The sequence below is a fragment of the Mustela nigripes genome, chromosome 10 (genome assembly GCF_022355385.1).
Source record: "Mustela nigripes isolate SB6536 chromosome 10, MUSNIG.SB6536, whole genome shotgun sequence".
Lineage (NCBI taxonomy): Eukaryota > Metazoa > Chordata > Mammalia > Carnivora > Mustelidae > Mustela > Mustela nigripes.
Genome location: NC_081566.1, coordinates 17702058 through 17717448, shown reverse-complemented (window position 1 = coordinate 17717448; position 15391 = coordinate 17702058). Strand labels below are relative to the sequence as shown.

The 15391-nt window shown below is 47.9% G+C and overlaps 1 protein-coding gene across 1 annotated transcript in view; it reads right to left on the bottom strand.

The window, feature by feature from the left end:
- The window catches only part of CACNA1E (calcium voltage-gated channel subunit alpha1 E), a 494904-nt gene that overhangs the window by 44306 nt on the left and 435207 nt on the right, over window positions 1–15391 (bottom strand). The window contains exons 27-30 of the mRNA XM_059412718.1: window positions 14996–15055; window positions 13405–13511; window positions 2333–2344; window positions 574–670 (exon numbers count right to left, since the gene is read on the bottom strand). Of these exons, the coding sequence (XP_059268701.1) occupies window positions 574–670; window positions 2333–2344; window positions 13405–13511; window positions 14996–15055 (276 nt within the window). The remainder of the gene's footprint in view (window positions 1–573; window positions 671–2332; window positions 2345–13404; window positions 13512–14995; window positions 15056–15391) is intronic.

The window sequence follows — 15391 nt, the reverse complement described above, 5'->3', positions numbered from 1 at the left end:
CTTCGGCTCAGGTCATGATCTCAGGGTCCTGGGATCGAGTCCCGCATTGGGCTCTCTGCTCGGCAGGGAGCCGGCTTCCCTTCCTCTCTCTCTGCCTGCCTCTCTGCCTACTTGTGATCTCTGTCAAATAAATAAATAAAATCTTTTAAAAAAGAATATGAAGGGTCGGGGAAAGAAAATCCTTTCCTTGTGTAGAATTATGAGGGAAAAAAGCATCCCAGTTTACTTGGCATGATCTTAAGTGCAGCCCAAAATACATGGGACACCCCCCCACACACTTCTGTTTTGGTGTTCTGAGTGCACCTTAATGACACGGGGTTCTTTCTGGATGACATGCCACAGGCAGAGTATACATAAAATACCACCTGGGGCTGGACTCAAGAGACCCAAACCCCCTTCTGGATTTCTTGGCCTTCTGGTTATTTTTCTTTGAAACGAAGACCTTCAACTCAGGCATTTGAAAGAACCCCAGTCTCTGCGGGAGCAAAAGGAATATTCCCAGAAATGATCCTCCAAGAGCAAGCTGACCATGGCTAAAGACAAGACGAGAGAAGGGGCCTCGGGAAACATTACCTTGAGCTTGGGCAAGCGCTTGATGGTCTTCAACGGCCTCAGAACTCGGAGGACCCTCAGAGATTTGATGGTCTTGATGTCTCGCCCCTTGTTTGTTCTGCAGCGGGAGGCCCCCGGGGGTCAGAGGACAGCGGGAGAAATGAAAGTGGCATTTGCATGACTGCATCAACAACAGGGTGAAAGGGGAGACACTTGGGCAAGAGACCGGAAGTGGGGTCAGAATGGACTCCCTTCAGGACGACCCCACAAAACATGCTCCGGGAAAGTTTTTAATTCACTCCCCAGTGTGCACACAGTCCTACGCATGCACACCCATGCGTCCTCACACAGAGGAACGCACCCAGAGTCCATACACCCAGAGGCCTCCACACACGGTTTGTACCGCATACCTCTTCTCCCCAACGGCCGGGGTCATGGCGGCTTATTACCACACTAGCAGAATGCAAATGGCAGTTCAGCCGACAAGGGAACGTGACTGGGCACGTCAGTCCACCCTGGATCCCCAGGTGCCTGCTCTGGTGTTCTTCAGTAACAGGCTGACAAATGATATTTGTTGAAGGGACTAGGAACCCCTGGTCGAAAGCATGTCTCCTCAGAGGACTTGACCTAGCCCTTTCCTTGGTGCAGGTTTGTCACCCCTGCTGAGTTCATTAGTTCAGGGGAGAGCAGGGTGAGGAAGGGCACTGGGGACATGACACTCCTGCTGTGTTAGCTGCCGCTTCCAGAGAAAGCATGTCACCTGGGCTTCTGGCCAGGACCTTGGCTCCCGCCCCAATTATCTGTGTGAGCCTTGCTCTTTCTGCAGCCCCTCCCCATTGGAGGCCCTCTATACCCAGCACAGGCTGCAGACAGCCAGAGAGTTGGAGACGGCCCAGACCGCAGGCCCTGCCCACCTTGACCCCTGCCTTTCAGCTCCTGAGCGTCCCTAGTCAGCTGCTTGGAAATGTTTGCTCCTCATAGATAAAATACGTTTCTCTTTTTCTCTTCGGGAATGAGATAAATCAATCAACCTGCATTTCTCTCCCCACCCAGCTTATCCCGAGATTGTTGCATTCAATTCAAACAACTGCAATTTGTAAAAGACACACACAGATGGTAGGAAATGAGACTCAGAAGAGGGACCCCAGGCTCTGGTTCCTTCCCCATCTTGGTTCAGAGTACCATTGCACCAATAGCCTGAGCAAAGGCGATCCAGAATATCAGGTGGGAAGTATGAGGGCCTCTGCCTGCTTTTTACCCCATTCTTCCTGCCTTGGACAGAGAGATAAAAGGTCATCTATGCTTCTACAAAAGGCAAGGTAGGAAGACATTCAATAGCATTCAAGGAATGCTGGCTTTGTCCAGAATGGGAATTTAAAGACCCTCTTAATGCTGTAGGCCATGGCCTATAAGCCACTATCCTTCAGTTGGAGCTCTGAATATAGATAATCTCAGAGTACTACATTAGAAGGTCTTTTCACCGAAAGATTTTGTATATTCTATAAACTCTTTTACTATATTACATTCACGTATCTACCGATCTAAAAAAAAACACAACTTCCAAACCAAATACATACCCAAACCAGTGCCAATGATCCCTTCCCAAGAAGGCTTGGTGACTCCTAATTTTTGTTCTCTAGGATATCAGTGAGAACTTACCACTCACATAAACTCAGTCCTTTCTCAGGGAGCAGCCTCCTTCCCTCCTAACTGGGCTTGCACCCTCTTCCAACCCACTTCCCGTATTCTTGACTTCAAGAAAAGTGAGAATGATATTTACCCCAGAGCGTTCCTATGGAGAATCCAGGCGGAAAGCAGTTTAAAAAAAAAAAAAAAAAGGGTTGGGGGTAGACAGAAGGAAACAGTCAGAAAACTTCAGGGAGGCCAGGAAATCTTACAGCAACAGGGAATTGGACAAGCACAGGCCCAGGAGATCCCGCTTACAGCCTTGGCACTTGGTAGAGTCCACACGCTCTGCGAAAGGAGGGCCCAGCGCATCATTTGCTCCACGCCCACCTCTCCAACCTGCAAAGGCAAAGGCCCTTTGCAGGCACCAGTGAAATTGCCTCTCACCGGATGGCATTCCCCATATTGTGCCTGATTTCATGGAGCCCAGTCTACTGACACTTCCTAAATAGAGCCTTTGACTTCCATTTCCTTAGTAGTTTTCCAACAAACTCTATTTCCAGTGAATTTATAAGAAACCAGGATAGAGGAATTAGATCTGCTCTGGGCCAAAAATTCTGTTGGGAAAGGCATTTTACGTCACAGTGGTGTATCTATGCTTCTGAAGGATTTCGTTTGCAGTGGGGCGCAGGACCACTTTGATAGGGATAATAGGATCTCTCTTAAAAGCACAAATGGAAGAAACACCCTAAAACCACCTCAGGATCTGGGGCAAGTTATTGTGTATCAAGTTCCTGATGTCACACAAAGGGATGCCCTTTGATAAGTTAAATGACCGACTATCTATCGTGAGCTATTTACTGTGCAGCTTGGAGAAAAATCATCCCAGCTCTATTTGGAGGCCTGCCAACAATAAAAAGGGTGAGAACACAAATGTGAAATATTTGAAATTTAAAATAATGAGAGCTAACTTTCTGTAGATTTACTCTAGGCTGAGCACTTTTAGTGCAACTCTTTCTGTGGCCTTTCTAATAACCTGAGGACACAGAGCTCTGACTATCCCAATTCACAGACGTGATTCAGAGAAGTTAAGGAGCACCTAGCACTAGCACGGCGAGCTGGGCCTTGAAGCCAAGACTGTAAGGTGGTCGGAGCTCTTGCCCTGAACCACTAAGCCTCTGCACCAGAAGGTTTTGGTTCCAGGCTCCATCAAACCATATTCTAGAGCTGGAAAAGATGCCTGAAACCCCCTTAACTACATCCCCACGAAAATGTGCCCTGTATGAGGTCACTCAGGGAGTGAGCCACAGTCCCACTGGGGACTCTTCCTGCAGCCATGTAGAAATGTCTGGAATTCAGGCTGGGCTTCTCTGCTGCCAGTTGCTGGAAAGGGTACTTTTTCTCCTTAATCTTTGTAATGTATCACAAACCTACGGTACACCACTATATGTCACAAGCAAAAACTTCTCATGATTATTTTACTCAGTATATGATCTCATATTCAAAAATACATTCATTTTCACAGTACTTGCCAAATTAATGGTAATATGGGATTAAATCCAAGGCTTTATAAATCTTAAATCCCTCATGGGACACCCTTTGAGAGCTTAGAAGGCAAAGATAGTATCCTTCCCTGAGTTGCAACAGTGTCTTCTCATACATGAGACTGGGCACACAATGAGTCAGCCAAACACGTCTTTATCCACTCGTATCACAGCACTGATGGAGTCCTTAATGTAGGCCAGGCCCTTTCTAGGTATGGGTATACCTCTGTGAATAAAACAAATGAGGTCCCTCACTTCTTGAAACTTACCAAGTCTAGGAGGGAGGACAGACCTCAGGTAAACAAGCCAACAAACAAAAGCATCATTGCAAGTTATATGCCATAGGAAAATCAATCATCTGACTGAAAATTTCACCAAAACAACTACACAGGTCACTTCCTTTCCCCAGGCTACATTCATCTTGAGGAAAAACTTAGAATCTTCCCTAAGGGGTAGAGAGAATCTACCCCTAAAATGAGAGAACAGAGTAGGATCAATGGATAGGCAGGTGATTTAGGGTGACACACTCCCGGTTTTTACCTGTTGGTTAGCCCAGGACCTCAACTCTGAGACATTTATGTCCAGTAGCATCTGAACGGGTTCTCAGAGGTTCATACTCACAGATGCCCATTTTATGAAAGAAAGCCCCAAATTTCTTGCTCTTCCCATATACCTGGATAAAGGACAAAATTTGTTCTCTGTAATTAATTTTTGCCCCAGGATCCTACTAAAATATTCTGCTATGGAACAAAGAACATTTCTGACCCATTGTTTGTCTGATTTGTACGTCCCTTATTTTGGAAAATGCGGATCCTTAATAGTACACTCTGATCTCAACAGCTGATTGTAGCTGCCAATGTAAGCGGAGGTGGGGGACATTTGTCCCATACTGACTCCCACAAAGTTGAGCCAGGGATAGTAATAAGACTGAGGCCCAAAGCAAAATACCGATTAGTCACTGCTCTGCACATTTTTCAAACAGGCCCTTCGCAGCAGAGAAGCCACTGAAAAGCTACAATTTTGAGTGGTTGCAGAAAAGCACGCTTGCTTCTTGGTTTTTATAACATATGTTCAGCACGGATTTGAAAATTGCCTTTTGAAATGAAAGGAACAATAGATAACAAAATCATAGAGCCCAGAAACATCTTAACGACTTAGTCCCAATATTAATTTTAATATTAATTAAAATACATCCTAATTTACACATATGCTAGGCCAAACTACCTTTCCCAAATTCTGGCACAGGAGAGTTATTTAAGTCATTATCGTAGTCAACAAGACAGCAAGGGAAATGTTTTATCAAACCAAAAGGACAAGCTCGTCAAGCACTTTAATGGAGGCCTATTATTTTTGAAATAATTCATATGCTTTTTATAAATCATTTAAATATAATCATTTGATAACGTTTTGTTAGTCTTTCCTACTCTATGTATAATCAGAATTTTTTTACACTGCCTAGCTAGTTCGTGAAATTTGTCAGGTTTAAAAACGGACTCTAATGTTAAAACTTGAGGATAATTTCACAGGCTAGGACATATTGGTCCCCCTTTAATTGGGACTCAACTGGGCCACCCATTTCCCCATTTATTTCCTACTCATTTCTTATTTGAAAAGGTCCTGGCTGCTCTCCAGGAAGGGAAAAAAAAAAAAAAAAGCCACACTTCTCTTACGTCTCATCAGTAAAAGATGAGAATCACTGTAATCTCACTTCTCAGTTTCTAGGCCTCCCTTTTCTTAGAAGACGTGCTTGCACATTGATTTCTGCAAGGAACCAGCTCTTTCCATGGTGGGAGAGCAGGGACATCAGATTCTGAAGAGCTCCTCCTCCTCTAAGTGGAATGGCCTTCTGCCCTCCTCCATGAGCCCCGGAGAGAACAGCGCAGGGACCTTAAGGAATCTCTTGCATTAGAAGCATGGACAGGAGGTCACACTGTGGGGAGCCCTGAGCCTTGCTGAAATGTCTGGACTGTTACTTGGGAGGCCATAATAATGTCGACATGCACTTGCTAAGGGGTTGGCACTATACAGGACACTGAATATATTTTACCTTACTTAATTCGCATAAGACCAAAACATAGCTATTTTTAATTTCCACTTATAGACGAGGAAATAGAACTTCAGAGAGTTAAGACAGCTAATAATTCATTATGCTGGGGTGCAGACCTAAGTTAGGCTCTGAAATCCACATCCTTATTTATGTTACAGTGCCTTTTCAGATGAGAATCGCAGGAGGGTTTTTAACCAAAGGAGGAACAGCAAACATCAAAACCAGCAGTTCCTGAACTCAAATAATGAGCTATCTTTCCTCTTAGCCTTAATCAGCCTAGGGCCTGTGAGTGTACATGGAAAGGAAAAGGTACAGATGGAACAGATAGGCAAGGTCAGGGATGCCCTTCCCTACCTGGTCCATAGGTCTTGTCTGTCTCCAAGCAGAGACGGATGGATCGGAAGGCTGAGGAGAGATCTGTACCAAGCCACCAAGTTGAGTTTTCTGGGGTTAATGGCTTGGAACTGACTACGACAACGGAGGGAGAAGGGAGTTAGATGTAATAGAGAAAGGTTAAGGGGAAAGAAAAGTTTAGGGGAGCCCCTAACCTTGAAGTAAAAAATACCAGTTATTTTAGAACAAAAACTGGTTTTGCTACTAGTCAAATGAGTCAAAATAGTTAAAGTCTCAAGCAATCCACATCTCCACTATAAAACAGGACTGCTGAGAGATGAATGAAATAAAGAGTGCAGAAACACTTTGTAAGTTCTAAAGACCAGTGGAAATGAGAAGCTGCACGGGGAGTGCTTATCCCCAGAGGAAGTCTGGGCCCTGTTGGTAAGGCTAGTTCACCTATTTGTGTATTTTTCTTCCTCACCCCCTAACTCAGCATCATTTGGGGTCTACCATGAGCCCTAAATCCTTTGCAACTCTACCAACTTCCTTTGCTCCGTGACTATGCCACCAACTCTATAATAAGTGGCTAGTGCATAATCCTTTCCTTCCTGCAAATGCACCTTAGTGAGCTCCCGATACACAGTCATCATTGCCTTCAAAAACTTTCTCCTTTTCAAAACACAGCATCACACTCTAACCAGAAGGTCCACGCTCTGAGAAGCATCAGGGGAAAGCAAGTCACCTTACTGTCTCCTAGCAGTTTTGTTATTCAAGCTGCAGAAGAGACCTGATCTGTCTTGCTTCCTACACTTCACCTTCCAAACATACCCAAGACCCCTCATCTGCTGAACCTGCCCAGAGGGCCTTGGCACTGGCTAAAGTCCAGCCAATACGCTCCCCCAGCAGGCGACTAATTCATAATGCTAGGTTGTGGCTCTGTGAATGTGGATTAGGCAGATGGCTTGCAGGTCATGTGATCTGAGCTGATCCTTCCCTAGTCCCACCACGAAATCTGCTCTGAGTTACTCCAAAACTTACTGCTAAATCTGGAGGACACTGTGATGGATTTCTACGAATCCTGCAGCTCTGAGCTGTTCCTGTGTCTGGGAAGACTCTGGTGCGGGGTGCACCTTGCATCTGAGGCTGGTGAGCTAAATTGCTGGCTGCCGTGTGAACGGACCATGTTCCCTGACTGGATCATTTCGTTTGTTAATGTGGCCAGAGGCTGACATCACAATTAATAATCAACCATCTCCCAAATTCGTGCTCGTTAATAAAGAGAAATGCTGGGCCATCCACACCCATTGCCTCCATAGGATAAAGGTCTCCAAATGCACATTCCCTAGCATCAGTGATGTAAATCACAGGCAATGTATTTTCTAGCGTTCATCAAAAAACATGTGTGCTGGGGCACCTGGGTTGCTCAGTGGGTTAAAGCCTCTGCCTTCAGCACAGGTCATGATCCCAGGGTCCTGGGATCGAGCCCCGCATCGGGCTCTCTGCTCCGTGGATAAGCCTGCTTCCTCCTCTCTCTCTCTCTGCCTGCCTACTTGTGATACCTCTCTCTGTCAAATAAATAAATAAATAAAATCTTAAAAAAAATGTGTGCTGGGGCTTAATGCCAAGAGCGGGTAGAGTGAGAATTTATCTTTCTTTCAGGCACCCCCTCTACATGGCTCCCACTCTGTCCCTCCTAATTCATGCCAAAACCCATTCTCAAGGGACCGTGGGTATAATACAGCAGTAGGCACCCCAAGAGCCTCTTGGCCATTAATCACCTTTAGGGTCCCTGCCTGGGCACAAAGTCAGGGAAAGTCACTCTTGAGGTGACCCTTAAAGCTGGAGTCTGGAGGAACAACATCCTTCTATCTGCTCACTGCTGGAAATTTCCAATTCCAGCTCAGCCAGCATCCTAAATCCACAGTTAATTGGCTACCTGACGGCAAAATTTAATTTTAATCCTTCATTCTCTTCCACAGAACAGTGGCACTGGATGACCTGTCTGGCTCAGTGGCAAATGGGTCTTCTTTGCATGAAGCAGGACTTTGTCTACTTTTTTTGCCCTCCTCCAAGATTAATGGGTCATCACAGTTTCCTTTGGGAGATGCCCCTTTCAGTTCTACAAGAATAGGGGTTGTCAAGAAAGAAATCCCACAGCAAAGCGTGAGATGTGAGGAGGATTGCCTCAGACACAGGCAAGCAGTGAAGAACAGGGAGGAGTCAGGCATAGGGAGAAATGTCTGTTCTATTGTTCTGTGCTCTGCTGAGGGGAAGTACCTACTAGCATTTCAGCTCTGGATAGCCACTCCTTTCCCTGAGCACACATTCACACCTTTACGAATACAAAACAAACCAGGGTACCATATTCTGCAGCTCCTTAGGGCCCTTCCAAATCTAAAATTATCTCTGTGTATTTCACTGAATGAATTCAGAACCAGCTTGGCCACTGCAGCTGGTTCTGAATGCATTCAAAGGACCTTATCCATCTTAAAGACCAGGGCAGAGTGTCAAGTGTCAGAAAAGCAACATACTTCAATGAAAAGAATGTAATAAAAGCTAATGTGGGAATTCTGGTTCCTTCTGGCATCAAGAGGCAGATTGACTCATGTTTTTCCTTTCTGGCCAAGCACTGAATAATTAAAGGCCAAGTGCGGCTGTGATCCAGATCCCCCACGTGCCAGGGAGCCCTGACCTTACCTCATGCCCTGCTAAGATGGCAGGCAGTGAGGGAGAGCTTGGGTCTCAGCGGCCAGAGAGCCTGCGTGACTCTGACTGATGCACCAGCCCCAGTGGGGGGAGGAGGTAGGAGCAGAACTGCTCATTATTTTTCTTTGAGATTGTTTGTGTGGACAAGTCATTATAAGCTGTGAGTTTACTAATTAGAACCCAATCCAGGATAGCTGGCTACCTGGTGACTTGACTTGAGCTAGTCAAGTAACACGCTGTGGAACAATGAGAATGAGGAGGATGAGGGGCTTGGTTGGGATGGAGTGAAGGATCTCACACACACATACGTCCCTGTGCTCTCCCTGCCTTTCCTCCTGAGATGCTGTCCCTGCCCAACTGCCCGTCCAAATCCCTTCACAAGCCACTTCACATGCAAAACCCGAAGGCCAGATAGCATCACCCCCTCACTGCGCATAATCCTGTAAGGTTCAGGAACTCAACCTGACATAGGGGCTGCCTAATTTCCCTATGAGGCAGCTGCCTCCAGGAGGATGTCCCCAAATGAGGGAATGTGCCTGAGGTGCAGATACCCAGAAATGCCAAGGCTGGAACCATCTTTGTTGTCCCGCCCAGGAGGCTGGGAGGCAGACATGATGGTAACAGGGTGTGAGGAAACTGGGACAAGCAGTTGCTGGCCTTTTGGTATAAAATAATGATCAAACAGAAGAATCCCTCTTTTTCAGATAGAAAAAGATAAAAGAGAAAGGTTTCACAGACCCAGTCACTCACCAGACTTTTCTTAAAACCTCAAGGAGGAAAAGGCATGGTCAGGACATTTATAGTTGGCGAACACTCTGTGTCTCCATATGGCCCAGAGAGTGGGGTGTTGTGAGGGCAGCGGAATGAGGGAGAAACAAAGCCAACCTCTGCCAAAACTCTGCCCGTCTCCCTACACAGGTATCTGGCTGAGGCAAGGAGACCCGAGTGTTCTTATAAATGCTTTATAATGTAAAAATGTGCCGGGAGGAATAGGAAAGGTGCCATTGGAGTATCTTTCCGTTGATTTTCTCCCGGTACGCCCACACTTAGAAAAGAAATCCCCGTCCCCTCCTCCTCAAAAGTCAATAATAAAAGTTCCCAAACAGAATTTGTCAGGTTTACATTATAAAGAATCCCTTCCCTTGAGGTACACAGCTATAGAGAAGAGAGAGTTCTCTTCAGCCACTACGTCAACGACATATATGCTTACAGAAAACATACATGACGGTAGGTGCAGCTCTCTGCCAGAAGGGCTCAGGGGACCACACAGTTTTCTTTGAGAATTCAGCTACAGGACCTTGCTTCCCCTTGGTTAGGGGCTTTCCTCTTGGAACTTGGGTTGGGTTCTGGGAAGATCCTGGCTGGTCGCAGTGACAGGGATGCCAAGTCACCTCTGACTTCTGAGGCATCGCATGAAGGTGTTACCACAGCCATCATGGTCAGATCTGCTCAGACTGAGTAAGAGCCTGAGCAGAAGCCTCCACAGTAGCCTCTGCTCAGGAGGAGGACAGTGAGACGAGGCAAGGGTAAGGCTATCTGAATGGTGGACATCCTCAGGGGCAAATACATGGGTTCTGATGATGAAATCTGTAACTGCAAGGAGGGAGGTCCTTAAAAAGCCTACAGAAAACCCCACATTTGGCTTCCTACTGGCTTGAGCCTCCTACCATGGCCCGGCTGTGCAACACAGGCTTCCTTCTGCTGTGTGCCCCGGGCCAGGCCCTCACTCCGCTGACAGGGGGGACCCGGGCCAACCCTACCAAAGTGATGGGAGAGCTGAATTCTCTGGTGCCCTTAATGAGGAAGGAGAGAGAAAAGAGTTAGGAAGCGTGGCACGTGAGCAAGAGAAAGCATTGCCTGGACCTCCGTGACGTGACAAAGGCCAGAGGAGACGGGTGTGAGCCTGTTCCATGAGCAGGAGAAAGGGGAGAGGGGATGTGCATGGCCAGCCGGGAAGGATGGTAGCACAAGAGAGTGGATGGAGAAGGGGGAGCAAGTACCAATTACACTTCCAGGGACATTAAGAAATAGTTCAGGAAGTGACATCACTTAAAACAAGTGATGGATCATAACTCTCAATCCATCACGTAAGTGTGGACCCCAGAACCAGGGGATTCTTGGGGTTCCCTGCACTGTACCTGGTCTGAGGACCCACAGAGAGGCTTCGGTTCCGGGGCTGTTAAGGCCTCCCCTGCCACCAGCACCAAAGCCACCATCGCCATGTTTTCAAAGGGCACAAAAAAAAAGAACAAGATAGATGACAACCCTCCAGCCCATCATTGTCACTCTGGACCTGAGGAGAAGACAACTGGACTGTGGACGTGGGGCAGGCATGCAGAGGCTTCCGCTGAAACACAGCTCCTCCCCACGGGCACCTACGTACCTGCCTGGTTACCGGGTTGTGTGTCTGGGTGCCTGTGGGTCTGTGCGCGCCCGCATGTCTGCATGCGTGTGTATGCGCATGTGTGTGTGTAAAACAGCCCGGACGTGGAAACCAGCCTGTGTTCACCTTCGGCCATTTGCACACATTATACATCGACACACACTTGGCTCCAGCATCTCGACTTCAGGATGCGATGAAAGAATGGAAGGATGAGGAAGGGAATTAAGATCCAACAAATCATGGAACATTCCATCGAGATGGATGATGTCCTATATGCTGGCTGACTGAACGGAAGTTTAAAAAAGACATTTGTTGATTGTTCACGTGGTGCCACGCCTTAGGTGCTAAGCACTCCGCAGGCATTGTTTTGACTCCATTGCAGAGATGAAAAACCGAGATTAGGAAGTTTACTATCCTGCTCTGCAGCTCTAGGACATCACATAGGTACGTAGAGGGGCTGGGATTCAAAAGCAGGGCCTGCCGAAGTCCAGAGCCCACCCCTCCTCCAATCCTTCCCTGTCACCCCAATGAGCTCTGTTCTTCCTAAAGATGGGGAGGATCCTTTCCCATTCCTTCTCTCTCCTCATCTTTTGTTTCTTCAAAGACAAACTACTTTACTGAGATCAAAATAAGAAAGGACAATATGGTGAATAATATATGCAAATGAATTGATAAAATGAGAAGGAAACTGACCTTTTGAAAACTCAAGGGTGGTATTTATCCTAACAAAGTAAGTAGGCCTCCTGAGGAAAAAGCCGGACTTGAATGATTGTTTTTCTAAGAAGGAGGAAGAGGAGCTGGGAGTCCCCTGGGTAGAGCAAAGTTGTCTTGGTTTTTATCTTGAGATAAGAATTTATACAAGGTCCAGATGTTGGGGGAAATACCATGCTTTTGTGAAATTTCTTTGGAACTAGCTCAGTCATGTCTAATAAGAGGCTTTCTTTTTGTGAGAGGCACAGGTGATTCCATATAACTCTAAAGGTAGGTGCGGTTAATACACTGGTCTACAAGGGGGACAAGGTACGCGGACATTGTCCTGCAAGTCCACCTCAGCGCCACCAGCCACATTGAACCTGGCTCTCCTTTGGAGGGTCCTCCGTGGCTGGCACAGCAATGCAAATGGCCCACTTCTAGGTTCTGGAAAATCTTAAGTCCTTAGGACAGCTGGGGACATTTCATCTCTCCTACAAAGAGCTCCCCACCCTCAGACACTTAGAAAATGTGCCTTCTTCACTGTCACCCCACCTCCTTCTCTGCCAGGATGGGAAGGAGCTGATATGTTGTTTGTGGAGAAGGGAGGGATGGATGAGCCCTTTCTAACCACCTGGACCTGGGAAGGTCCACCCTCTGCAGGTGCTCTGCCCCTTCCCTTTGGCAGTATACTGGAAAAGGGGGAGGCTCTCTGGCAGTGCAGCAAGGTACAGACAGGGACCTAAAGCTGTCATTCATCTTCTGGGCACTCTATACACCATCTTAGGGAAAAGGCCCTGATCATGTGTATTTCTTAGCTAAACCCTGAAGGGCCCAGAGAGCCCCTTCCTTGACTGGATGCCACAGGAAATGTCAGCATGTGGTTGAAAACCTGCTACAGCTGATCAGTGTCTGGGGGAAAAAAAATTCCCCACATGTAATGAGCACGGCTTAGTCACCTGAATGTTTTCCTCAGTGCGTTACCAAGAAAGTTGTGAAAGTCTTAGGTTCTGGAGCTAAACACATGATCATGGTTCTTATATCTATAAAATATCTCTGGGGTACCCCTGCTCATGGGCAGTCTGTAATCCCTGACTCTGTTCTACCCTCTGTATTCTTCTTCCAAGCGGATTCTTTGTTTGACATACCCAAGAAAGGAAGGGTACATGAGCTGTCCTGGGTCCCTCCCTGAGCCCATGGAGGAACTGCCCACATGAGTGAGCTCCTCCCCATGCTTACTCATCTCCGAGAAAGGAACTCCAGGGCCTCTGGCTTCTTCCTTGGGACTCCCCCGGCTCCTCCTTCACCAGTGCTGCCGTTTGGGGCAGTGAGCTGAAGCTATGAGGCTCGCTGGGGTACCACAGAGGGCAAGTGGGAAGCAGACTTCCAGGGCCGCTTTCTTTGGCACCACTCTGAGGGAACTGCCTCTCACGCTGGCCTTGGAGAAGGCCTCAAATCAGTCCAAGTCTCAGGAAGAAGGGACGAAAGGACATTGAACAAGAAGAAAGAGTTACACTTACGCCAAAGCAAAGGCCACCAATGCGCCAACCACCACCACGAAGTCCAGGATGTTCCACAGGTCGCGGAAGTAGGACCCGTCCTGCAGGATCAAGCCTTGGTCTATCATCTGCGGGAGAAGCATATGAACAGCTGCGGATGAGCCCCCAGGAGCCGGCAATGCATCTGGAGCTCAGGGCTCCCCAGGACAATGCCTCTACGGCCATTGCCTCCACAACCAACCCTATACAAGGACCTGGAGAGCAAAAGGACAGGTCCCACAGGCTCTCTCCACCTAACTGTGAAGTCCAAGGCCCCGTGTCATAGCCACCAGGGTTCAACTAGACTCCTCAGCCTCACATTTCTCCTTCCTTTAGTGTCTCGGAGCACCAGAGGTCCCCACATATGCACAGATGAGGAATACCCCAGACGGCAGAGAGCATGAACAAGACAGTGGGGTGTTAGGCTGATGGGGCAGAGACTGGTAAACAGCAAGTGCAGCTAGGACTACATGGAGTCCGGGAGGACTCATCCCTACTTGACCCTCTGCCTTGGCTTGAACCAGGGGGCAATGCTCGGGAGGCAAGGGCAGTCCCCATGCCTGTTGAAATGCCAATAGAGTATTACCCCCACCTTAAAAGACCACCAGAGACGTGAGTCAAAGCCAATCAGCAAGGGTCGTTTATTGCAGGTTCGAACCTGGACCTCTGCGGCGCTCGTTGCCGATAACGCCGAGAGGTCCAGAGCTGGGTCGGTGCAGGGTTTTTATAGACAGATCCAAACAAGGTTCGGGTGGGGCCGAGCTGATTGATTGACAGTTTGAACAGGCATACTTGGCGTCAGTGAATTGGGTCAGGGGACCCCCGCGTAAAAGCAGACAAAGCAATCTTACAGAAGCAGAACTGGCCGATTAGCCCACGCATGCGAAGAAAGCACTATCAGGATATTGAAGGCCTGGTTACTATCAAGTAAAGACGATTGGGAGTCTCCTGGTGGAATGTTACATTCCTGCTATCAAGCATCCTTGTTAGTGAGATTTAGGTTTAGAAGAAATTTAACTTTATTTACTTTTCCTTCTACCTCCGCCTCCTTCGGTTTTTTATGGAGGGGAGGGTGACATTAGGGCTATTGATAAGGTAACTTCTTTGTTGTAATCTCAAGGACATTTGCAAACCAAGGGAGACTCCTGTCTTGCAGGATTGTGATCTCAGCAAGTTAACTATTGATCATTTTATGGCAGTCAGGGGTGCCTGAGGAATGCTACACACATGGAGGGGAGCGGGTGAAGGGGGGGGGTGCAAGGCGCCAGCCTTTGCTTTGTCCTCAGCCAGCCTCCTGCTCCTTCACTGTCTGCATTCCTGACTGTCTGAGAGTGGACAGGCTCCTCCATGGGCCATACCCACAGGTCTGCCCCAGTCTAAACAGACCCCCCCGTCATGCTGGCCATGATAGACTTCCTCAGACTCCTGAGGCCAGAAGAGGGGTGTCCAAAGGCCCTACTGAGGTCTGTCATTGGTTGGTAGGTGGCAGCACTGGGGAGCAGCACTATACTAAAGGAGCAGACCCATGACCCATCCAAACCCTGGAGCCCAGCTTTTCTCTGGAAGCTTTTACCTTTATGACCATTTCAAAGGTGAACACGCCAGTGAAAACATAGTCAAAATACCTCAGGACCTGTAAGACACAGGAAAGGGAAGAGGCCCAGGTGTGGTCACCAGGCCACACGCACGCCGTCCTGCACCCCCTCCCCAGCTCACTTCTCCCTCAGAACAGAAGCTTGGGCTTGTCACTGTTAGCTGACACAGGGAGGAGAAGAGCCATGCATTCTCCTAGAGCCGCAGGATCCGGTGGTCAGTCCTTGGCTCTTCCTTCCCCTTGGCCAGAACTTAACTTCTTGGGTCCCAAACGTCCCACAGATCTCTCCCTCGGGCCCTGGAATCCTTGTCAGTTGCAATCCTCCCCACCCACCTCCTTCATACCTCCTGACATACACACTTGGGACCTCCAGGA